The 26,751-nt window shown below is 41.8% G+C and overlaps 1 protein-coding gene across 3 annotated transcripts in view; it reads left to right on the top strand.

The window, feature by feature from the left end:
• LOC126473607 (collagen alpha-1(XV) chain-like) overlaps window positions 1–26,751 on the top strand; it is a 960,439-nt gene that overhangs the window by 718,693 nt on the left and 214,995 nt on the right. For all 3 annotated transcript variants that reach the window (XM_050100770.1, XM_050100771.1, XM_050100769.1), the window contains exons 6-7: window positions 13,282–13,331; window positions 19,092–19,223. In XM_050100770.1, coding sequence (XP_049956727.1) covers window positions 13,282–13,331; window positions 19,092–19,223 — 182 coding nt within the window. The remainder of the gene's footprint in view (window positions 1–13,281; window positions 13,332–19,091; window positions 19,224–26,751) is intronic.

Here is a 26,751-nt window from a genome sequence, read left to right as displayed (position 1 = left end):
TAATTCCGTTTTTCTGTCCACGACGGGCACAAATTGTAGTTTTATTACATGTTTTAAAGAGTAACCACAGTGTAACAAATGCAGTCGCGACACTCTGCTATGAAAGTTGTTACTGGGTGAGACAGCAGACAGCCACGTGCGTCGAAAGGATAATGTTTATTTTTTGTTATTTTTTACTCAGTTAACAGAATAGTTATAGTATTTTTGAGTCCTATGCATTAGTAAGTTACCAAAACACATGAATTATCGTGAAGCAAGTGGAAATAGAGCCGAATTTCACTTATTCGTGAGGAAATACTTTCGAACATGCGCATAATTGCAGCTTAACCCGCTGGAAACAAAGGAATACAAGGTCATATATCATGCATAAGAAGCATATGTTTGTATTGTTTTCTGTTCTTATTACGATAGGCACTTTCTTTGACACGTAAAATTGTGTACAGAGACTAAAGATTCGACCTTTCTAACGCTTCATTTAGCTGTCAAATACCTGAATATTTTTGTAAATGTTATTACTTTTGCTTCAAAAACGAAATGTGTTTAAGATTCTTGCCATCTATGGCTCAGATGTCCCAGCAATTATATGATTATTTTTTTATGTTTTGGGAAACAGTTTTATTACTTTTAACCTTTTATTATTAAGTTTGTATGGTTTTCCCCAGGGTTACAGGTGTGGTGGCTTATTTGGTACATTAAGTAATGCATATTTTACAGTCCATACAAATTTCCTACGGTTCAGGTTCACTGATATGGGTGGAAGTCTAGCGAAAAAATCTTCGTAATGCAGGGTAGAAGAAGACGTCTTTCTGCAATAGGTCGGATCTTCTAGTGTTTATTAGCAATTTTTGTTCTTGAATGATAAATGACATTCTTCAGTAAGTATCTGTATGTTACACGAGAGTCGTAAATAAAATGTCCTATAAGCTACCGTTTCTTACCTCCCAGGGTGCTTAGGAAATTAAGCAAAGGTAAATGTGGTGTAATTTTTTAGTTAGCGTCGATTTTTATGGCGTTACATACGCTCCCTGTTTTAAAAACTATGTTACAAATCAATATAAACGATGCTACTCACACTCATCCGTTATCGTACTCAGAAGTGCAGCAAACAGGACGTTATCGCAGTGGGTAACAGAAATGTGACGCAAGTGTGTAGTAACCGTGTCTTCTGTACGTCTTGGCTTAATTCCTAGCTCGCTAATTTTGTTAAGATGTCGTAGCGCCTCTCTTAATTTTACGTGCGTGCACATGAAAATTATTACTGGTGCTCTTAGGCGACAGGCTGGATAGAATCAAACAGTTTTTCTGAAAAGTACAACTAAATTTGGGTTACTACATGTTAGGTTAATATTTTAAAATTACTCACAATGATCGAATTCAGTCTCAATTAATCTCAAAGACTGATTTATAATGGTTCTCGCTGCATTCTCTCTCTCTCTCTCTCTCTCTCTCTCTCTATTCGTTTAGTCGGTTCCGACTCTTCGTGACCCCATGAACGCCACTTTTTCCTGTCTTGCACTTTCTCCCGTAGACCTTCCAGGTTGGAACACATTGCTTCTGTGATGCCATCGATCCATCTCATCCTCTAACGTCCTCTTCTTCTAGTTCCTTCAATCTTCCCCAGCATTAATGTTTTTTCCAGCGAGGCATGCCTTCGCATTGTGTGTCCAAAGTAGGTCAGCTTTTGTTTTAACATTAGACCTTCCAGGGAGAAATCTTGTTTTATTTGCTCCAATATTGGTCTGTTAGTTCTCTTTGCAGTCCATGGAACTCTAAGAAGTTTCCTCCAACACCACAATTCGAAGGAGTCAATTCTTCGCCGTTCAGCCTGTCTAATGGTCCAGGTCTCACATCCATACATCACAACTGGAAAGATCATAGCCCTCACAATACGGATCTTTGTTGCTAGCGTTATATCTCTGGACCTTATAACCTTGTCAAGGTTTGACATCGCCTGTCTACCGAGCAACAGGCGTCTCCAGATTTCATGGCTGCAGTCGCCATCAGCAGAGATCTGGGAACCGAGATAACTGAATGTGGTCATTACCTCCATGGTTTCTCCTGCTATATCCCACGAATTGGTAGGTGTAGTTGCCATAATTTTCGTTTTCTTCACATTCAGCATAAGACCGGCCTTTTCACTTTCGTCTTTCACCTTCAGTAAGAGTGTTTTCAATTCTTCTTCACTTTCTGCCAACAGGATCGTATCATCCGCGTACCTTAGGTTGTTTACATTTATTCCAGCTATTTTAATTCCTGTTTCTCCTTCATCTAGCCTCGCATTCCTCATAACATGTTCTGCATACAGGTTGAATAAGTACGGTGACAGTATGCAGACTTGCCGGACCCCTTTCTGAATCTTTATCCATTTCGTTGTTCCATACATAGTTCTCACCGTGGCTTCCTGGTCAAGGTATAAACTCCGTATCAGATGAATGAGGTGATCTGGTACACCCATGTTTTTCAGTACGTTCCATAATTTGTTGTGATTGACGCAGTCAAAAGCTTTGGCATAGTCAATAAAGCAGAGGTACACATCTTTCTGGAATTCTCTCGCTTTTTCCATAATCCACCGAATGTTAGCAATTTGATCTCTAGTTCCTCTTCCTTTCCTAAATCCAGCTTGTTCGATCTAGATATTGGCGAAGTCTATTTTGTAATATTTTCAACATAACTTTGCTAGCATGTGAAATAAGTGCGATTGTGCGGTAATCTGAGCATTCTTTAGAACTTCTCTTCTTTGGAATGGGGATGAATACTGATCTTTTCCAGTCTTCTGGCCACTGCTGCGTGATCCATATTTTTTGACATATTGAGTGCAGCACTTTCACTGCATCCTTTCCAGTGACTTTAAACAATTCTGCTGTCCACTAGTTCTGTTATCAGCCATATTTTCAAGGGCCCACTGGATTTCGCTCTCCAAAATATCTGGCTCTAGTTCTAAATTAACATTAACATCAGCAGTAAGAGCCCTGTGATTATGCAGTTCTTTCTTGTATAGGTCTTCTACATATTCTGCCCATCTTTCCTTAACATCCTCTGCTTCACTCAGATCTTTCCCGTTTCTATCTTTTATCATTCCAATTTTTGCCTGGAATTTTCCTTTAATTTCTGTAATTTTCTTATAAAGATCTCTTGTCTTCCTCATTCCGTTACTATCTTCAACTTCCTTGCACTGTTCATTAAAGAATATATTTTTATCTCTTCTAGCTAATTTCTGAAAATCTTTATTTAATTCAAACATGGCTGATCTATCTCCCTTGATTTTTGCTTTCCTTCGTTCTTCTGCAACTTGCAGTGCCTCAATTGATAGCCATCTAGCCTTCTTACTGTTCCTTTGCTTGGGAATGTGTTTCTCTGCGGCCTCCTTGACAGTATTAGCTACTTCTGTCCACATCTCTTGCGAGCTTTTGTCCTCCGGCTGCAATACATTAAATCTGTTTTGTACCTCTAAAGCATAGTCGGAGGGTATAGAGTTAAGGTCGTGTCTGTAAGTTGGGATACTTTTTGCTACATTCTGAAGTTTCAGCCGAAATTTTGCAATCAGGAGCTCATGATCTGATCCGCAGTCAGCCCCAGGTCTTGTTGTAGCTGACTGAACCGCTCTCTTCCACCTCTGATTACAAAGTATGTAATCAATTTGGTTCCGGTGTTGGCCATCTGGCGAAGTTCGGGTATATAGGCGTCGTTTTGGTAGTTGAAACAGTGTATTAGTAATTATCAATGAACTTTCTTGGCAGAATTCTAGAAGTCTCTGTTCAGCTTCATTTGTTGTACCAAGACCATATTTCCCTGTTATACCTTCTACAGCTTGATTTCCCACTTTTGCATTCCAATCTCCAACTATGAAGACGATATCCTGTTTTGGCGTTGACAGTAGTAATTCTTGTAAATCTCCATAGAACTGGTCAATAATTTCCTTGTCAGCATCGGTTGTTGGTGCATAAACTTTATTTACTGTGATGTTGAGGGGCTGACCTTGAAGTCTGATGGACATCATTCTATCATTTTTATATTTGCATCCCATTACAGCTTTTCTCACTTTATCACTAACTATGAAGGCTACTCCATTACTTCTGTTGTTATCGTGCCCAGAATAATACACCATATGGCCATCCGAAGCAAATTCTCCCATGCCAGTCCACCTCATTTCACTTATTCCCAATATGTCGATGTTAATTTTCTCCATTTCTCTTTTCACTATGTCTAGTTTTCCTTGATACATGGATCTTACATTCCATGTTCCTATGCAGTGCTTCTCTTTGCACCATCTTACTCTTCGTGAAGCTCCTCTCAACCTGGTTCCCCCCGGAGATCCGATCGGGGAACTTGAAACTCCGGAACATTTTGAGCTGAGCGAAGCCATGGGGTTTTCTTGGGATAGTTCAGTGGTGGTTTCCCGTTGCCTTCCACTGTCCTCCAACTCCAATCTGCTCACCGACTCAGTTTCCCGCTGAGGTTGGTTACCCAACCTTCCGCTGAGTTGCTCGGCTTAACAGGGGCACCACGTGTAGGTAGGAAGTTGGAGAATTGAGGTGACAGAGGCTGTGAGAACTCTCTTGCTGAGTTCTTGTAATCGCGTATCACCCCCATTTTATGCCAGAGTCTCATGATGTCTGCAGAGACACCCCCCCCCCCCCCCAGGTCATTTCCTTATCAAACTGCAAAAGCATAAATTAATCACAAAATTATTTCTTAGTAATGAACCATTCCTCACCGTTATTCATAAAAAGTTGCAGGCGCGAAGCTACTTTCTCGTAGATAATGTGCTAGCAGAATTTCAATAACATCAATCACTTCACATCACACAATCTGTACTCCTTTTTCATACACGCTGTGCACTAGCTGTTAGTTCCTGGGTCGTTCAGACCCACATTTTCATATGTTATTCAGTGAAGTCAACATAGAAAACAATCTCGCGCCAGCTTCGTTCTTTCACCTTTCAGCTGTCGTAACCCCCTGATATCTCTCTCTTCCATCGAAATTATTTTGTATTAATTTATATCGGCATAGCACTTTACAATAAATATTACGTATATTAGTCATATTGAAGTTTGAAAATGTTGAGTTTACATCAAGCAGAAGCTCAAATGGCTCTGAGCACTATGGGACTTAACATCTATGGTCATCAGTCCCCTAGAACTTAGAACTACTTAAACCTAACTAAGGACATCAGACACATCCATGCCCGAGGCAGGATTCGAACCTGCGACCGTAGCGGTCGCGCAGTTCTAGACTGTAGCGCCTAGAACCGCTCGGCCATCCCGGCCGGCTGACTTCAACTTGCCAGGTATAGATTGGGAGTGTTATGCCTGACCCCGCCGGGAATCGAACCCGGGAACCCGGGAGCGGGAAGCGAGAACGCTACCGCACGACCACGAGCTGCGGACTACGCAGAAGCATTCACAAATTCTAACAGTAATACAATTAATTTTTCGTAATAGAAATGAGTACGTAGAATACGAATGCTCAAGGTGACGAACGCTAACGAAAAAAACGTCACTTGGTCTGCGATAAGTGGGCAGATTCATGTTGGAAATTACTAGGGCAGGTAAGAAAACGAACAAATAGATCAAGGAACAGACTCTAGTGCACTACTATTAAGAAGATGGTGAGAAGGACATGTAACCAGGCAAATGGATGGTAGATGCACCAGTGATGCTTTCAGCTTGATTCTAAGACATAAGAATGAGAGAGACGACGATCTGGTGGAAGATGACATTTGAAAATGTCCTAGAATAACAATGTTACGTTTAGTTGAACACTGTGATTCACGAAAAAGTCTAGACGACGTTAGCAGAGGACGTCAAATGGCGGCTGCTGTTGCCGCTCGTGCTGTCGATGATAGTGACGCAAGAACCATAGAACGGCCCTGAGTACGTGAGAACTGACCCCTTAGTAGATTATCTATGTTTTCGACGTGTGTAGAGGGGAACATCTTCAAGGATCAGTGGAAGATAAAAGTGCAAATAATTGTCGTTACTCGCGGAGCTAACATCAGTCATCCCTCAAAAACTTTTATCGATAATCTGTGAGGGAAACGGTATTGATGAAATTCATGATAATTTACATTTAAGATGACTAAATTTCAGGATTAGCCGGAAGTGGTGCGCTATTACAGATCCAATTACAAGTCATGTACAAGAAGCTTCACTAGTTCCTAATATCTCGTGTCAAAAACACAGAATTGCTTGCGGTGCAGAATTCGGCTCTTTGCCGACTGTCCATTCCTTGTAAAATATGAACCCTATGTTGGTGACATGGGTACATCATCTCTTGACAGAATGTGCACTTAACGCTCGCGACAGATAATACCGACATGGTTCGTCATTGTTTTTGTACTTTCCGCGAGTTATCGTCAACATTAAAATCTAATGTTGTCGCCAAAACTGTGGAACATCGCATTGTGACACTTTACTTTCGAGGACGCTTTGACACTGTGTCTAGAGGTGTTTGAAGCGTAGCATGGAACATTATGTTCCTCGGGGCTTCAATGCCTGGAGTATCTTTAACCCTCTTGTCCTGTACTCTGCTTCTCCAGCAGCTCCAAAGTCCCAGCTAAACGCTTTCATCTTTGTCGGCCAACGACAGTGCTACGAATGTTACATTAGTGTCTCGGCGTAGGCCTATAAGCACGAAAAGTGAATGACAGGTCACATACATTTTAAGTTTAACACGGTGGTTCCAAAACGGCGAAGGATCTATATTAGATTTTCAGTTCGAAACTAATATTTCCCTGTTTTGTAAGAAGCAGATCACGAATTTTCAAAATAAAAAATACAAATTTTCTTCTTAAATTTTGTTCTTCGTATTGTTTATTCCCGTTAATTCTAGTGTTTCGAGAACAGTTTTATGATTCTAGAGTACGTACATCATTATTGCACAACGTTTTCCTAACACCTTATTTCTTGTCTTTAAACATTACACAATTGTATACCTGAACGAAATCGCGCTGAAGCAATTTAAAATAGTTTACTTTGTAGAGAACCCATATCTATACTTTAACGAGGCGAGCAGTCCGCTGAGTGGCGAGCACAGCTGACGGCCCGTGGTTCGTTTCCCGTCAGGGTCGGAGATTTAATCCACTCATGCGCTGCTTGTTGCGTTGCCCTTATCACCATTTCATCATCGTCGAGACGCTAGTCGCCGAGTCAAAACACTTGCACCAAACGGCTGAATACGCCAAATGGAGCCAACAATGCCACGCAATCACTTCATTTCAATGAGATTTGAGCGATTGATTTTCAGAACGGATTTTGGATGACGTGGCTACTCTTAGATCAGAGCAGTAATTTTTTTTTACTTACACTACTTAAAAAAATAGAAGCCTACACCTTATACCACAGCCAGAAAAATTTGTACCAGTTATAATTTTCCAGTGAATGTTTTTAATATTTTCAAAAATACTTTACACATGCATGCAGAACTGAATTGTGCAGTGTATTTGAACATTAGGCCCATGGGCTGAGGAGGGATGGAGCGACATCTACAGCTCTTTTTTTTAATAATTTTTTGTGTATGATGGCGCCTATGAGTTGCTGGCAGCAGGTCAGACTTCTCTCGTGTGCCGATCTATTAACTGCATTTCGTCCTCAGTTATTTATTCCCTACATCCCAGTACTTGTTTTTCCTTGGATTTCTTCCCTCTGCTATTGTCTGTAATATCATTCCACGATATCTTTACAGACGTTCTACCACCCTGTCCATTCTTCTAGCCAGTGTTATCCACACGTTCCTTTACTAGCCGATTCTGTGGAGAACCTTCTGATTCCTTGTCTTAAATGTCTACGTAATCTTTAGCCTCCTCCTTTAACGCCATATCTCAAACGCTTCTCTTCTCTTCTTTTCATGTCTTGACATTCTGTGATTCATTTCCAAACAATGGTATACGCCAAACGTACATTCTCAGGAATTTCTTTCTCACTTTAATGCCCGTGTTTGATAGTAGCAGACTTCTTTAGTGAGAAATGCCCTCTTTTTCCTGTGCTGTGTGCTAGCCTGTTCTTATATCCTCCTCGTTTCCTCTGTTATCCGTTATTTTGCTTCCAAGAATCGATCTTCTGCACTTTGTCTACTACACAGTCCCCAGTTTTCCATGTAAAATTTGTCTTTAATGTCATTTACGCTGCTCTTTAATACTTTCGCATTTCCTCACTTCACTCTTAACCCATAATCTGTACTCAATAAATTCCTCATTCCGTTCAGTAGGCCCTGTAATATTTCGTCATTTTCACTGAAGATAGCAATTTAATCGCTGGTAACCTGTCACCCTGAATTTCAATTCACTTCGGAACCTTCCTTTCATTTACTCCTTTGCTTCCTCGCTACACAGATTGCACACCAGAGGAGGAATACTGCATTCTCAGCATGCTATATTACAGTGGCTTTTACTTTTTTAAGTTCGGTATTTTCGTACTGTTCTCTAGTGTAGTTATATTATACAAAAATATGAAGTTTATGAAATTTGGTACCAATTGGAAGAGGGGAAGGGGTGCCCCTCAACCCCTTCATTAGGAAGAAACTAAAAGTGCATAACAACCGTGTTTATTTTTTGTCTCAATAAATATTGTTTGGAAGCAACTGATTAAACAATAACTTCACAACTCGCAATTTAATTATTAATATTCGTATGTTAAATTTAATAATACGGTCTCTAAAGCTACTATGTACAACGTCTGCTAGGCAAATATGACGAGAAAATCAAATTTTCTTTTAACAATTCTTATTAATTGATCAAGCCCTCACTGCACCCTCGAAAATTATTGTGATTTTCAGGTACTAGCTGAATCACATACTGCTTCTGTTTCTTATTCCTTTCTTTTTCTTCCTCTTTTTTAGTTAGTTATTGCCGTCCTTCATGAGCTTGACGTTCACACTCAAATCTGGTTTTGTAAAAATATTCTTATTTTTCTAGCAACAAAGTGTTCCGTGCTGATATTGATAAATTCTAGTCTTTGACCGATTCCTTCTCGAATGCTTTTAAAATTTTCTTCTGGTTGTTCTGCCTCGCGATTCAATGCCTTGACCACTTTTACTTTTGATTTAGAAGCCTAATAAGAAACGATGATGGCCACGACGACAAAATATGACACAAGTACGAGAAATGAGATTCAGTTTTTGCTTTGTCGCAAGAGAGATGGTAAGATCGACAACTCGATGTCTGCGGAACATTAAAACAATATTGAAATCTCAATACGATGCGTTAGCCTCAGAAGGATTGCAGAAGCACGACTCGAAGTAGGCAGTGACGAGGAAAATACAAAATAACAACTTCTATTTTCTTCCTGTGGTTACAATTCAAGTCCCTCATAGAATATAAAATATTCAAGCAATAAATAGCATTTGGCATCCACGTTACACGATGGATAGCCGTGGAGCATAGAGATGTACACTCCATTAAAATTACAATATAAGTGAATTATACATTTGTGTCTTAACCTCGCCAGGTGACTACAGGCCGATCAGCATACTACCTGCAATATCTAAAGCCCTAGAATACATCGTCCATGAACAGCTGACGGATTACCTCAAAACTCATAACATCCACGACAAATATCAGTCAGGCTTTCGAAAGCACCATAGTACAGCAACTGCATTAATCAAAGTAACTGATGACATTGAACATGCTATGGACAGACGTGAAGCTACCATCCTAACACTGCTTGACTTTAGCAAGGCTTTTGATACAGTTGACTTTGATATGTTACTAATTAATATGAAGCAGCTGAATTTCTCAAACAGCGCAATACACTAGTTCGACAGCTACCTTAAAAACAGAAGTCAACAAGTCATTTGTGGGTCGGAAAAGTCATCATGGAAAAACGTGCGCTCTGGAGTTCCCCAAGACTCCGTCCTTGGTCCGTTACTCTTCTCACTGTACATTAATGATATTTCTTCAGTGATTCACTCCTGCAACTACCATCTATATGCCGACGACATCCAACTGTACATAAGTGCAAGCCCCAAGAACATTGTTGACGCAGTAGCGAGTATGAATGCAGATCTTTGCTCTGTTTCTCGATGGGCACAGAACCTAGGTCTGAAACTAAACCCCAAGAAATCCCAGGTCATACTTATATCTCATCCAAAGTTAATCAGTCGGTACTTTCGCGAAACAGTCCCTCAAATACTCCTCAATGGTACCCAACTACCATACCAAAAAACAGTAAAAGACCATGGAATAATCTTGGATGAACACCTAAACTGGGAAGAACAAACAGTCACAGCTTGCCGGAAATCGCTCTCCTCCCTACATGCAATTCAAAAATTTAGAAAAATATTTTCAACCCATGTTAAACAAAAATTAGTCCAAACACTAGTCTTGCCTAATCTTTACTACTGTGATGTAGTTCAACACAGCACAAATAGTGAAAATTCGAGATGCCTCGATCTAGTGATGAATGTTTGCGTTAGATACGTATGCAACATACGGTTGTATGATCATATCAGTCCTTCATACTCCCAGCTAGGTTGGATACGCCCACATAAGGCACGCGATCTCCACACGATGTGCTTACTTCATCGATTTCTTAGCCACTGGTGCCCCCATTACCTATCTTCTCACATTAAACACCTATCATCATTCCACAACCGCAATACCAGATCGGATACGTCTAGCATCTTGGCTGTACCTTGACATAACACAAAATCTTTCCCCGTGTCATTCTCCATCTCAGCCATACGACTATGGAACACACTCCCCTGTGATCTGCGTCTTATCCAGAACCACTCAACATTCAAGAGGGAACTCAAGACTTACATATTAGGGACGGTATAGCCACCATTGTTGTGCCCCTCTCATCTTTTTCTTTCTCCTCTCCATCATAGCTTCGAATTTTACCATCCTATTTCTCTTCCTCTAACCTATCTACCTCTTCTATATCTCTTTCACCCCATTCTATCGTCTTACGTCTCTGCTTGATGAGAATAACTCACAAGCTGCAAGAATATAACGAGAAAATTCCCAACTAGCAATAGGACTGACATTCATAAAAGAAAAATATGTTTACTTTCATATACATAGTCATTATTATTATTATTCTTGATTGTTATAATTATTTTTTAATTGTTATAATTATCATTGTACTACTTTTATAATCTCTATTTTTTTCTTTAACATTAATACTGTATAACATGTTATATGTGCTTAATGTTCTGTAGAAACTGAAATTTGTTGAATCTGAGTATGCCTGGTTAGGTGTAAGAGAGGGTCTGAAGGCCCTAATCTTGCCAGGTAAAATAAATGCATAAATAAATAAATAAATTATATTTTAAGTAAATAAACACACGTTGTAGGTAAATAAACACACAAATTCACTTCAGTTCTCACATTTTCACGGTTGCTTTTGATAGGTCAGAAGCTCTCTTCCTCAAATAACGATGACTGATTTCGTGCCTGAAACTCCGACCTCCTTTCAATAGATTATTAATCGAAAACTGGCCAACTTCCTCCGTAGTTAAAGCATTCGCGCGTGCCGTGTCCTCAAAGCCTTGGCAATACTGTTTCTGTTTGTTTGTGAGGCTCAGAAGATCTTGCAGCATATTTTTGTATCTGTCTGTGTTGTTGACACGAAGCTTTGATGTCAACTTACATGCCGGCAGATAGTAAAATATATCCATTAACGATGTAAATGTACATTTATATACATATGAGCAAACCACCGCACGGTGCATGGCGGTACGACTATTGGTAATTTCCTTTCTCGTCCCACTCGCAAACAGAGCGAGGGAAAAAAACGACTGTCTAAAAGCGTCCGTAAGAGCCGCAGTTTCTCGCACCTCGTGTTCGTGTTCCTAATGCGAAATCTACGTCGGAAACGGCAGAGTGCTTCAACAGTTGGGCTGAAATGCCGGCTCTCTAAATGCAGAGAATCGTGCCTCGCGGAAAGAGCGTCGCTTTACATCCAGGGAGTTCGTGAAGCATCTTCGTAATACTTGTGTTTTCACCGAACAAACGGGCAACAAATCTAGTAGCATCCTCTGAACTGCTTCGGTGTCTTCCTTTAATCCGACCTGGTGGGGATCCGAAACGCTCGAGCAATACTCCACAATGGGTCGCGCTAGCGTTTCTATGCGCCTCCTCCTTTATCGATGAGCTACACTTTTTCAAAATTCTCCCGATAAAAGGAAGTCGAGCATTCGCATTTTCTACTACCAACGTGATGTGTTCATTCCATTTCATATCGCTTTGCAACGTTATGCCTAGATATTTAATCGATGCGATTGTCAAGCTGCAACCAGCTAACGCTGTATTCGAATGTTGCAGGATCGTCTTTCCTACTCATCCACATTAACTTTCATTTTCATATATTTAAAGCTAGCTGCCGTTCATCACACCAACTAGAAATGCCTGAGTCACTCTGTATCTTCCTAGAGTCACTCCCTCCCCCCACACCACAGCGTCATCACCTAACAGACGTAACTTGCTGCTCGCGCTGTCCGTCAGCTCATTTATGTACAGACAGAACAAGCGCTGCCCTGCCACACCTCCCTGACCATACTCCTGTCCACGATGAACTCTCATCTGCTCGGACCTTCGTCAACAGCCTGCAGAGGTGCACCGCGTGAAACACGTCCCCGAAGTCTCGGAGTGTGGAATCTACGTGTTGCCCTCCGTCCACGGTTTTCTAGGATGTCATGTGAGAAAAGCGCAGATAGGTGGCAGTTTACTTCTGCTTACTTTGTTCAAGTAATACCCGAGCGAATATATTGCTTCCCGTAAACGAATTGAGGACAGAATTCAGTGCACGTGCTACGAGCGCTGGGTTCTCTCGAAAGTGAGAGGTAGGCGGCTGACACGCGCTGCTCTCTGCCTCTCACTCACCCCTCACCTCAGCCTAGCAGGATCAGCTGGGAAGGGAATTGCGGGAATTGAAGCATACGACCTGCCGACCTTAGATACTGAATGAATGTGCCATGCATAAGCAATACTTTATGGAACTGACACTTTCTTTTATGCACGTTCTGATTTTGAATATCCAGAGACACCCTTTCCTCTTATCCTCCTTAGCACACTTCTTCCCACACGGGAAATGCAACTAAATTGGGGGATGGGTCGAGAAAGCCGATCAAAATTTTTAGTCCGGCCATAAACAGAAACCCTATCACACATAAATTAGACGGTTGCTACTGAAGTGAAAAAAAAACCGGCAGAGATGCTGTTTGCATTTGCAGTTCGGCAGAAAGGTACTTAGCAGATTTTACATGCACGCTTCTATTACTTTAATATACCGTTTGCAATCTACGGTAACTCCTCACACATCTTTGCCATTTTTTGTGTTCCAGACTTTCCACTGCGAGGACCAAAAGGTGAAAAAGGAGACAGAGGACCGAGGGTAAGTGCCTCTACCTGTAGTGTGTTTGGTACGAACTAAGTAGTACAATACAGGGGGGTGCCTAACTAGGCATACAGTGGGGATTTATTATTATTATATTATGTATTACAGAAAATAGATTGGTAATGAAGTGAAAATGAACTTTTTATAGAAAAGTATAGAAAATAGGCTTATGAAATAACAATAAGTGCCATCTCTTAAGTGCACAATGTCTTAGGGGCTCAAATTGCCCGTCTTCAGCATTTACACATTCCTGTAGTATGGTTTGCACACTGTAGCACACTTTGCACAGAGTACTTTATTGTTATGAATGCCTTGGCAAGCTCCTCTTATGAATTAACGCATGTTATAAGCAATGCGTGGTGTTTTTTTTGTGAAGACTTTATCTTTGAATACCCCAAAAGAAAAAGTCGATTGGAGTAAGGGACGGTGATCGTAGTGGCCATTCAAACTTATCGAATTACGCCATAACCGTGCATTTTTTCATTGAAAAGCCACAGGATCCTAAATAGCGAAATGGATCATCCTCTAGTAATCCATATAGTACTCTTGGCTGATACTCTTGCAAAACTAAACGTTTTATTAGACGACCCAAGGATCTACGGGAAACGTCCAACTCAACACAACCTCTCCTTTTGGATTTCTTTGTGCTTTGGATAAAAGCCTACGCAACTACCATTTCAATACCATGCGTACTAACACTCACTGGACGATCAATCGCTGGCGCATTACAGATAGACGCAGTTCGATTAAATTTGTCATGCAACCTGTGTGAACTGGTAGTCTAGTTGGTAGAGGTGTATTGAATTCTTCTATCCACTTCTGTCGAACCGGTTCAGCTCTCTCTGGCTTCCAGTGCTGTCTAATTAGCCACTTGGATTATTGGAATATCTCTTAAAAATAGAAAAACTGTCTTAGAACAGATAAAAAAAGTGTACCTTCTGTATACCTAGTTGTCCCCCCCCACTTGTATGTGCAATCCCTACAAATTAACTCTATCTATTACTACAAATTAACTCTATCTATTATCAGGAGAAAGAAAACTGGCGTTCTACTGGTCGGAGCGTGGAATGTCAGATCCCTTAATCGGGCAGGTAGGTTAGAAAATTTAAAAAGGGAAATAGATAGGTTAAAGTTAGATATAGTGGGAATTAGTGAAGTTCGGTGGCAGGAGGAACAAGACTTATGGTCAGGTGATTACAGGGTTATAAACACAAAATCAAATAGGGGTAATGCAGGAGTAGGTTTAATAATGAATAGGAAAATAGGAATGCGGGTAAGCTAATACGCTACTACAAACAGCATAGTGAACGCATTATTGTCGCCAAGATAGACACAAAGCCCACGCCTACCACAGTAGTACAAGTTTATATGCCGACTAGCTCTGCAGATGACGAAGAAATTGAAGAAATGTACGATAAAATAAAAGAAATTATTCAGATAGTGAAGGGAGACGAAAATTTAATAGTCATGGGTGACTGGAATTCGAGTGTAGGAAAAGGGAGAGAAGGAAACATAGTCGGTGAATATGGATTGGGGCTAAGAAATGAAAGAGGAAGCCGTCTGGTAGAATTTTGCACAGAATACAACTTAATCATAGCTAACACTTGGTTCAAGAATCATAAAAGACGGTTGTATACATGGAAGAAGCCTGGAGATACTGACAGGTTTCAGATAGATTATATAATGGTAAGACAGAGATTTAGGAACCAGATTTTAAATTGTAAGACATTTCCAGGGGCAGATGTGGACTCTGACCACAATCTATCGGTTATGAACTGTAGATTAAAACTGAAGAAACTACAAAAAGGTGGTAATTTAAGGAGATGGGACCTGGATAAACTGACTAAAGCAGAGGTTGTACAGAGTTTCAGGGAGAGCATAAGGGAAGAATTGACAAGGAGGGGGGAAAGAAATACAGTAGAAGAAGAATGGGTAGCTTTGAGGGATGAAGTAGTGAAGGCAGCAGAGGAACAAGTAGGTAAAAAGACGAGGGCTAGTAGAAATCCTTGGGTAACAGAAGAGATATTGAATTTATTTGATGAAAGGAGAAAATTAAAAATGCAGTAAATGAAGCAGGCAAAAACGAGTACAAACGTCTCAAAAATGAGATCAACAGGAAGTGCAAAATGGCTAAGCAGGGATGGCTAGAGGACAAATGTAAGGATGTAGAGGCTTATTTTACTAGGGGTAAGATAGATACTGCCTACAGGAAAATTAAAGAGACCTTTGGAGAAGAGAGAACCACTTGTATGAATATCAAGAGCTCAGATGGAAACCCAGTTCTAAGCAAAGAAGGGAAAGCAGAAAGGTGGAAGGAGTATATAGAGGGTTTATACAAGGGCGATGTACTTGAGGACAATATTATGGAAATGGAAGAGGATGTAGATGAAGATGAAATGGGAAATATGATACTGCGTGAAGAGTTTGACAGAGCACTGAAAGACCTGAGTCGAAACAAGGCCCCGGGACTAGACAACATTCCATTAGAACTACTGACAGCCTTGGGAGAGCCAGTCCTGACAAAACTCTACCATCTGGTGAGCAAGATGTATGAGACAGGTGAAACACCCTCAGACTTCAAGAAGAATATAATAATTCCAATCCCAAAGAAAGCAGGTGTTGACAGATGTGAAAATTACCGAACTATCAGTTTAATAAGTCACGGCTGTAAAATAGTAACCCGAATTCTTTACAGAAAAATGGAAAAACTAGTAGAAGCCGACCTCGGGGAAGATCAGTTTGGATTGCGTAGAAATGTTGGAAGACGTGAGGCAATACTGACCCTATGACTTACCTTAGAAGCTAGATTAAGGAAAGGCAAACCTACGTTTCTAGCATTTGTAGGCTTAGAGAAAGCTTTTGACAATGTTGACTGGAATACTCTCTTTCAAATTCTGAAGGTGGCAGGGGTAAAATACAAGGAGCGAAAGGCTATTTACAATTTGTACAGAAACCAAATGGCAGTTATAAGAGTTGAGGGGCATGAAAGGGAAGCAGTGGTTGGGAAGGGACTGAGACAGGGTTGTAGCCTCCCCCGATGTTATTCAATCTGTATATTGAGCAAGCAGTAAAGGAAACAAAAGAAAAATTCGGAGTAAGTATTAAAATCTATGGTGAAGAAATAAAAACTTTGAGGTTCGCCGATGACATTGTAATTCTGTCAGAGACAGCAAAGGACTTGGAAGAGCAGTTGAACGGAATGGATAGTGTCTTGAAAGGAGTATATGAGATGAACATTAACAAAAGCAAAACGAGGATAATGGAATGTAGTCGAATTAAGCCGGGTGATGCTGAGGCAATTAGATTAGGAAATGAGACACTTAGAGTAGTAAAGGAGTTTTGCTATTTGGGGAGCAAAATAACTGATGACGGTCGAAGTAGAGAGGATATAAAATGTAGACTGGCAATGGCAAGGAAAGCGTTTCTGAAGAAGAGAAATTTGTTAACATCGAGTATAGATTTAAGGGTCAGGAAGTCATTTCTGAAAGTATTTGTATGGAGTGTAGCCATGTATGGAAGTGAAACATGGACGATAAATAGTTTGGGCAAGAACAGAATAGAAGCTTTCGAAATGTGGTGCTACAGAAGAATGCTGAAGATTAGATGGGTAGATCACATAACTAATGAGGAGGTATTGAATAGGATTGGGGAGAAGAGAAGTGTGTGGCACAACTTGACTAGAAGAAGGGATCGGTTAGTAGGACATGTTCTGAGGCATCAAGGGATCACCAAATTAGTATTGGAGGGCAGCGTGGAGGGTAAAAATCGTAGAGGGAGACCAAGAGATGAATACACTAAGCAGATTCAGAAGGATGTAGGTTGCAGTAGGTGCTGGGAGGTGAAGAAGCTTGCAGAGGATAGAGTAGCATGGAGAGCTGTATCAAACGAGTCTCAGGACTGAAGACAACAACAACAACATTAACATAGATGTGAGGAAGAGTGAACAGGTGAGATGCCGCATAGACATCTCACAGAACTGAAAACAAATAAACGTGTGTGAACTGTGTTACAACAACAACAACAACAACATTACAATAAAATTATTCTACCGATAAAACTATTAGCCTTTAGAGCTCGGTCAGTTTACGATTCATACAGTATTCTCTAAGTCTATCATCTGTAATGATAAACCCGTGAGGTCTAGGGCGCCTTGTCATTGTTCGCAGGGCTCCCCCCGTTGGAGGTTCGAGGCCTCCCTCGGGCATGGGTGTGTGTGTTGTGCTTAGCGTAAATTAGTTTAAGTTAGATTAAGTATTTTGTAAGTCTATGGACCGCTGATCTTGTTGTAACTGACAATTTGAAAGTTTTTACAACACAACTTTTATTTACTTGAGTCTACATGGAAATTACTGAATAACAACGAAAAGTCACAATCACTAAGCCAGTATGAATTTCCTACTAGAGGCAACAAAAGATAACTTCTAAGTTTCCCACAAGAGTCCGAGGTAACACACAAACACTTAATTCCAAGTCCTATTCCGATGGTGAAGACGTAGTCTTCCGTGGATACATCCATGAGGTCGGTATTCGGCGTAAACTGACGTCCAGTGCTGGCTCTAGCCTTTAAATAGTACTGGCCAGCCAATCAGATGTTGGTGTAGTAATACTTACTGCAAGCCATCTCGAACTCCCTCTGCAGGAAGTAGTACACGGAATGTCTGTTTCCAACACATCTGATGTTTATCATTGCTTACGCCTTGGACATAGAGAACCTCGGTCCTGTGTGGTGTTAGATGTGTTGCTGGCCCGCAGGGGCTACCTTGGCGACGGCGTAACAGATCTCATCAGTTTGGTACCATAGGCACTTACCACAAATTTCCAAATGTAATGATGGAGAATGGAAAAACGAATAACAGGCGCTGTTCTAAAACTATTTGTCCGTTACCCGTGCAGTCACGTAAAGGCATTCACATGTGTATGTGCATTAGTATAAAAAGATGTATACATGCATGCGTGTGCTCATGTGTGTGCGTATGGGTGGGCATGTGAGTGGGTGGGTGCGTATGGGCGGGTGTGTGTTTTCTTGCATCTGCTCTGGGATATCAATTTCCACTAAACTTGCTGCACGTATGGGTTAGTACCAGGAAACAATTCCATTGAGCTCAGATACCCCTTTTTGTGGGGATGGTAAAGTGGAAACTTAAACTCTTGAACGGCTGGAGAGATTTCTATCAGAACTAATGACATGTTGCTCACTGTCTTGGAAACAATACTGTGGGGAAACATTAAGACTGAGTGAAGATAAAATAAGATCAGTGACGGCAAAATAATGCAAGAAATAAAAAAAAAGATATTAAAGGGAAAAGTGCGCGAATGGAAGAATGAAAAAATTAACAGCGTATTTGTTATTCAGTTGGATGGGATTACTACTCATAGTGTGTCTAGAGGGGACTATGGCTGTAACTTGAACAAACGCTTCGTCCTCTTGATGAGTGCAATATTGTGCAGAGGGCTGCATAATCAGTTGGTATATGTTTCCATGGGGTGACATATACAATGGAAAAAGAAGTGGAGAAGTGGTGCAAATGAGAGACACATTCTAAATTCTGAACAAGCCAGACCTAGAATCATAGTTCACTATTGTCATTATATTCTTGACATCCAGTGCCGAATAGTGCCATAGTTGAAGCCCTAACCAAACATCTATCTTTCCTTTGTCGCTATATAAAATACCCTTTCTAATAACTGATTTATTTATACGTACATATGTACATATTGATAGACCTATATTTATGTACTGCTGTGTCTGTGTTGCAGGGCCCGCCAGGTGACGCGATGCGTGGCCCCCCAGGACCCCCCGGTCCCCCGGGACCCCCTGGTCCCCCCTTCTCAGGGGGCGGCGCCGTCGACTTCTCCTCTGGCTTCGGAGACATGTCAGAAGGCGGCCAGGTAAACATCTCTTCCTGTCTCACCACACCACCACATCATCTGTGGGGTAGAAACTCGAGATACCAAAACAAAACTTCTGTTACACGTTTTGTGAACTTTCCATGCAACCGACGAGAACAGCCTCGTGAAATGTCAGTTCAAATTTACTCTTTTTAGCATTTGGAGTAGTTTTCGCAAAGAAGCGCAGACAGGGCCAAACTTATTCGTAAAATATACTTGACACTGTAGAGATACCCCGTCATTTCGTTTATGACTAAGCTATAATTGAAGGGCGTATTTCAATTGTGGTACAAGTCCATTTTTGTTCATTTAGAGATACAGAGTCCTAAAGTTAAATGAGCGCTGAAAAATCTGCAGTTGAGGTACCAGAAATATTCAAGCACATGGCTTATTGCTAGAGATGAAACTTTCTTTCTGTTCTTTGGATAAATAATTTCAGAAGCATTATAGGCAGAAAAGTGGAGGTATGGACGTGTACTACTGTTGAAATAAGCCCTTCAATGGTCTTTATTGTTGTGCGTCGCAGCACGAAGTTGCTTGGATATACTTGTATTTACTGAAGGTGTGTGATCAGTGAAGTAAAAACATGTGATGCATGCCTAAAATAATTCAGCAACAGAAACGTAGCTTCCTTGTGTCTTCAGTAGAAATACGATTGTTAAATGATATTAACGTAGCAACAACGTTGACACTGTATCAGTCGTACAATGCCGCCGAGCATCAAAGTTGGTCAAAAACCAACTGCAGTGGTAGTCCACCTGTAGCCAGCGTTATAGAACTTCATCCATCCACAGAAACGTAACCAGTGGGCTGACAGGATTTTGTAATTTTCGTATTTTAAACAACTGAGTCAGTGAGTTCGAAGGCATATAATGCCCTAAGGATGAAACTTTACAGGGATATTCGAAACTTACTATATCCCAGATCACTGATAGTTATCCACTTTGTTTTTATTGTAGGTAGGTTATATGATATCTAAAAAGTACACATAAACCAGTAGTGTACTCTAAGTGCATCCTTTTGTAATAGTAATGTGATTGTTGATGTTATCTTTATGTTAATAATTTCCTATTATATTCCCATTACCTTCTTACATTATTAAATCTACAAAATATCTAACAAAATTGTCAGAAAGTTAGAAAATAAAAGTATAAAATGCGTTAACCAGATGCATGACATGTTTCGTCGACAATGAAAATAAAAACACGAGACAGAAAAATTCTGAGTAATTGAAATATTCCTGATGGAATTCCTATTATATCACTCTTTAAAAGTGGATAAGCAGGGAATCAACTGAAAACTCTGACGTAATCTGAATATTGTTTAGGAAATACTTCTGTAAGTTTGGGAATGTGCTCCTCACTCACACCTGAGCGACCCAGATATAAGTCGAAGCTTCTCCCTGTTTAGATTGATAATGAAAGTTAACAATTAAGGATTCAAGGTGATAATTAACAACTGAAGCTTTGTGCACACGTTGTATCCATGATGACGCTACGTTATGGCGTAACGTTTATAGCTTTTAAAATTCGAGTGACATTATTTAGATGAACAAGTGTATGTCGGAAGCTTCGTGTTTCCTGTAATTAACGTGAAGTGTAATTCACACCCCACATTGGCCTGTGTATGTAGTAAACCTGTTAAAATCACCATGAAACTGACCGGTACAACCCACCCTTAACATCCTAGGACCTAGCCGCCACAGTGTGTTGCAGAATTTTGTAATTAATTCTATTTATACATGTCGGCCGGTGTTGACACCCTGTGAAGAACTATGTGCTGTCAACTCCTGGAGGTGCCACGGTTTATGTCATGCTGGTTCATTTTTTGTTCTGTTTATTTTTTTCTTGTAGTATGATAAATGCACTGACAAAAGCTTTGCTACTGTGTTGATTAAATTATGCAGGGAAGAGAAATAGGGACATGGAGCATTTCCTTCTAGGAAATGGCAACGGATGGCGGTCTGCCGGCCGGGGTGGTCGAACGGTTCTAGGCGCTACAGTCTGGAACCGCGCGACCGCTACGGTCGCAGGTTCGAATCCTGCCTCGGGCATGGATGTGTTTGATATCCTTAGGTTAGTTAGATTTAAGTAGTTCTAAGTTCTAGGGGACTGATGCCCTTAGAAGTTAAGTCCCATAGTGCTCAGAGCCATTTGATTTTTGGATGACTGTCTGGTTTACTACAGTGTGTTGTACAGTCGAGCGACACAGGAAGTCTTAGACACTGTTTTGGTAACGTTGTGCAATTGTTAGCGTGCCTCAGAGCCAAAGCAAACGACGAACATCATGACAGCCGGCCGAAGTGGCCGTGCGGTTAAAGGCGCCGCAGTCTGGAACCGCAAGACCGCTACGGTCGCAGGTTCGAATCCTGCCTCGGGCATGGATGTTTGTGATGTCCTTAGGTTAGTTAGGTTTAAGTAGTTCTAAGTTCTAGGGGACTAATGACCTCAGCAGTTGAGTCCCATAGTGCTCAGAGCCATTTGAACCATTTTTGAACATCATGACAAATAATTAAACCTAATTACGCGTAGATTGTGGAGACCACATTATTTTGCGTCACGTTTGACGACATAACGCCAGAGTTAACACTGCGAACCTGAGGATACGTACGATCCCAGACGATTTGTAATTTCTAGAATTGCATGAGAGTTTTGCAATAAACAAACAGCCTTTATTCCAGGTTCCAGAATGGGACAAGTGCCCCCTGTTGCTGCCAACTCCCCCCCCCCCCCCCCCGCCACCCAGCCTCCCACAGACGCAAATCTTGCAATGACGTCACTCCACCTCGCATTCCGTAACCGAATACACAATGCCACCCGTATCCTCCACCAGCTCACTACTCTTCAAATACCTGCGGCATCTTGCCAGAGGTTAGTGTCCTGTGAGCACGGACACGGCCTCAACGAATGCGCTATAGGTATGCAAATGACCAGATCTTCCTAATGTATCGTACCTGATCCTGAGAGGTGATAAAGTACCCTCATCAAGCACGTGGATTACACGGATGTACCGACTGTTGCTTATAAGAAACGCTGAAGCCAGGTACCTGAAGCTCTCAATGTAATTAACTACAAACGGTCACCACCGGCTTTCCACTAGGCAAGTCGACTGAAATGGTGGCCACAAAACAATTTACGGACACACAAAAAATAATTTCATCCGTGGTAGAATATCAAATTTGCATGACCTCAGCAGAGTGCACTACTGGAACGTAATTTGGAATCGAGGAGTTTCAAAAGCAGTAGAATATTCACTAGGCGTACAAATGGTAACAGCATCAATTAATTGATTCGTGAGCAGTTATCGGCTGAAAGTCCCCGAAAAAGGAAAAGCTGCCTCGTAAAAAAACTGCACGACTGCAAGTAATTCAAGCAGTGCCTGAGAAACACTAACGCAGCTGTAAAGCCATAACCTGAAACTGAAGGCACGCGCCACAATTTGCAGTGCCGCCTTGGGAGAGTATTGGTGCCGAAGGCGGTGGCTCCGACCGTTGCTAAAGGAGAATGCCGCTGCTCGTAGCGGGTTTACTGTGTGGAGCCAAAAAAATCATCATGTCGATACCGATGTCTACATCTACATCTACATCTACATTTATACTCCGCAAGCCACCCAACGGTGTGTGGCTGAGGGCACTTTCACGTTACGTGTCACTGTCATTACCTCCCTTTCTTGTTCCAGTCGCGTATGGTTCGCGGGAAGAACGACTGCCGGAAAGCCTCTGTGCGCGCTCGAATCTCTCTAATTTTACATTCGTGATCTCCTCGGGAGGTATAAGTAGCGGGAAGCAATATATTCGATACCTCATCCAGAAACGCACGCTCCCAAAACCTGGACAGCAAGCTACACCGCAATGCAGAGCGCCTCTCTTGCAGAGTCTGCCACTTGAGTTTGCTAAACATCTCCGTAACGCTATCACGCTTACCAAATAACCCTGCGACGAAACGCGCCGCTCTTCTTTGGATCTTCTCTATCCCCTCCGTCAACCCGACCTGGTACGGATCCCACACTGATGAGCAATACTCAAGTATAGGTCGAACGAGTGTTTGCGGTTGAATAACCTAAAAGTCACGAAAAAGTTTAACTCCCGAATGACTTAGCAGAAGCCCGAGGTCCAACCGTCTCGTTCATCCGACTAGCCACCAACTCGACTAACTCCCTCTGGTGCGGAAAACCTTCCTCCTCACCTCGGAATAGCACTTGCAAAAACCTATGTGCGACCATCAGCAAAAAGGCCTAAGTGAAACGCCAATCCGAGACCCAGAAAGTGGTTACCTGTCTCCCACGGTATAATTTAACATGCATCAGCCAATGAAAACCGTAGTTTGACTAGCCAGCAGGGACCGAGCGAAGATTCCCTCGTTCTGCTCTGCACGATGGAAAAAGTCTGCAAATCTTTGAAAGGTTACCAGCCTCGTTCCCAAGGTAGAGTTTTCTGAATTGAGCGTGTGGCAATGGATCTGGCTTAGCGAGACAATGCGACGAGAGCATACGTTGCAGCCGGTTTCACCCTGGACTGCCACAAGCCCTTGTCGATGCTTTAACCGAGGGCCGGGTCCCAGCGCTTTCGACGGGGTGCGCTGGATGCCGTCGTCAGCGGATCCCACTGACCAGACGTGGCCGTCGGATAATCTCCGGGACGTCGTTCGCCACAAAGGTTCCTTTTCTGTATCCCAGGTTCTAAGAATAACGAGGCTCGACCGAGATGTTACTCTGCAGAGCTTGCGAAGACTGTGAGAGGAGACTCCGCTTGCCGAACCGAGATGTAGACAAAAAAATGGTTCAAATGCCTCTGAGAACTACGGGACTTAACATCTGAGGTCACCAGTCCCCGAAGAACTACTTAAATCTAACTAACCTAAGGACATCACACACATCCGTGCCGGAGGCAGGATTCGAACCTGCGACCGTCGCATTAGCGCGGTTCCGGACTGAAGCGCCTAGAACAGCTCGGCCACAACGGCTGGCGAGATGTAAACAGAGAAACCTGAATGTCACCAGAAGTGAGACCAGAATCCAGTACGATCATCCATCTACATTAGTACCAACTTTTTCCTAACCACTCACGAGTTATATCCGTAAAACTGCGAGTAATGCACAGTGAACACAGAACGATTCGGAAAGCAAAATGAAGAAATGAAAGTCCGATATGCTAACCACGTATTCAAAGGTGGATCCTATTCGAGGCATGGCCGGTAGCAGGCTACCGCCTCACATGGTTTCTTTGTCCCACATGTTCCGTAGACTTGACGATCGTATTACTTCCCCCTTCGTCGAGAAGCCTGGCCCGTTGCCTTGTCCTAATTGTATCAGCACTTCCCGATTCCATTCCAACACTCCACATCCTGTCGTATATTCATCGCTTTCCTCGCTCAGACGAGGAATTCATCCCTGAAACCTATCTTTCACATCTACCACAACCTACCCTATCTGTCATCTCCATCTCCGTGTGCTACCAGAGAGCCGGGTAGTAAGTTCATGAACAATTTTCCTCCATCTTTATATACTTCTTGCCTCGATAAAGTTTCTCGAATTTCTCCTTTAGTCTTCGGGTCTTCCATAATTTGATCCAGCCGGCCGGTGTGGCCAAGCGGTTCTAGGCACTTCAGTCTGGAACCGCTCGACCGCTACGGTCGCAGGTTCGAATCATGCCTCGGGCATGGATGTGTGTAATGTCCTTAGGTTAGTTAGGTTTACGTAGTTCTAAGTTCTAGGGGACTGATGACATTAGATGTTAAGTCCCATAGTGCTCAGAGCCATTTTTTTAAATTTGATCCAGCCATGTTTTTCAGGGTCGTCCTACTGATGTTATCCCCAGCACATTTATGTCCAGGTATTGCGTTACAAGCGATTATTCTTCATCCTCTTCACATGTACAAACCACCTGAGTCGCGCAGTACTGACAGATCCGCTTGCATCTCTCCTCTGATGTCTTCCTTCCTAATTTTATCTCTTCTATTTTTGTGCAAGTCCGATCGCAGAAACTTCATTTCACATGCCTGTAACTTGCTCAAATCTGCACACAGCATTCCAAGCTGTATGTCATAGTCGGCAGGAGATATGTTTGAATCACGGTCTATTTGGCTCCCACATGAACTGCCTTGTTCCATGCAAGGATCTGCGCTTGATAAAAAAGTTTGGACCCCTTTCTTAGTCTGTTCTGTACGACTAGATGGCAGTTTCATTCCCTCCTAGCTAACTGAAAGTTTCCACACTTTCAGTTTTGTCTCCGTCTAACATCACGCAGGTTCCATGCTCATAGCCATGCTACAGTTTTGCTCTCGCGTGTTGTAGCTTATAGTCTTTAAACGTTGAGGTCCATTTATCTAATCTTCCCTGCACCTCTAGTTCTGTACTTCCCCAAAGAGCTACATCTCCAACAAAGGGGTCACCATTTGCCATGCCCTTGACTTAATTTATAATCGCACCCGCAAGTGCAATGGAAAGTAATGACCTGTACCCATTGAGACTGAAGCCGTTTCTATATTTTCCCCCGAGCTTCTCTAAAATGCTTTCCTGTCCACTCCGCACAACCCCCACTAAAATTATAGTCGAAGACTTGGGTGGCTTCCTGCAGTGGAAATGGGGGTGGGGAGGGGGGGGGGGGGTCCTGGACGAAATCAGAACCGTTTACCAGGCAGGACCGAGCGTGGTATCCACTGGGAATGCAGCCTCAGACCTATGCCTTTTACCATGCATTTTGAAAGTGCCTTACAATGCCGGAAAGAAGTTGTTTGTACCCAAAAGAGTATAAACTGATGACAGCAGGACATTTCAGATGCTTTTTTTCTTTCTTGAGGGTTTTTCATTTGCTTGGGGCATGGAAGACAAGTAGCAATTCCCCACATAAACTCAGCAAGATCTGCTCTCTTTGAAATACGATGACCCCAAAAAGAATCAAAATGTCAGACGACGTTCATAGGAAAATAGGTATGTAGGTACAAAAAATAGTTATTGAAAATAAACCAGTCAAACAAGTTCATTTCGTTTTCATTTTAACAATCGAGAGTGCGATATCAGTTTTATCTATGACGACGATAAATAGATGAAACTAAACAGATCTAAAGTTGTTGCAGGACAATTAAACACAACCTACAAGGTAAAACATGATTGGAAATTCAATATCGGCAAAACGGTTAAGACATTAAATAAAATCAGTTCACTTGCAAATATCACATGTTCCCCGGAAGAAGACGTATCGTTTGAAGCTTCAGGTTGGTGCACGACTGACGTAGTGCAGCTTACACGTCCACAGGCTACATATCTACTTTTAAAAATACGTATATATTGAATTTTATTCGCGAAGAAATTTTATAATATTGGCAAATTAACAACATCTTCCAAATAGCTTTACTGTATTAAGCTATACTGTGTATAGAACTACATGTATTTATAAACGCTGTACAAGACACAAGCTCATATCTAACAACAACAAGAACAGCAAAAAACGCCTGAAGCTTCTTTGTGCTGTCTCCAGCGTGCATACCTTCACTTTATGTGGTCCTAAAATCGGTCGCTACACTGACACACA

Source organism: Schistocerca serialis, chromosome 4 (genome assembly GCF_023864345.2).
Source record: "Schistocerca serialis cubense isolate TAMUIC-IGC-003099 chromosome 4, iqSchSeri2.2, whole genome shotgun sequence".
Classification (NCBI taxonomy): Eukaryota; Metazoa; Arthropoda; class Insecta; order Orthoptera; family Acrididae; genus Schistocerca; species Schistocerca serialis.
The sequence above is the reverse complement of the archived record's forward strand: the minus strand, read 5'-3'. Positions and strand labels throughout refer to the sequence as shown.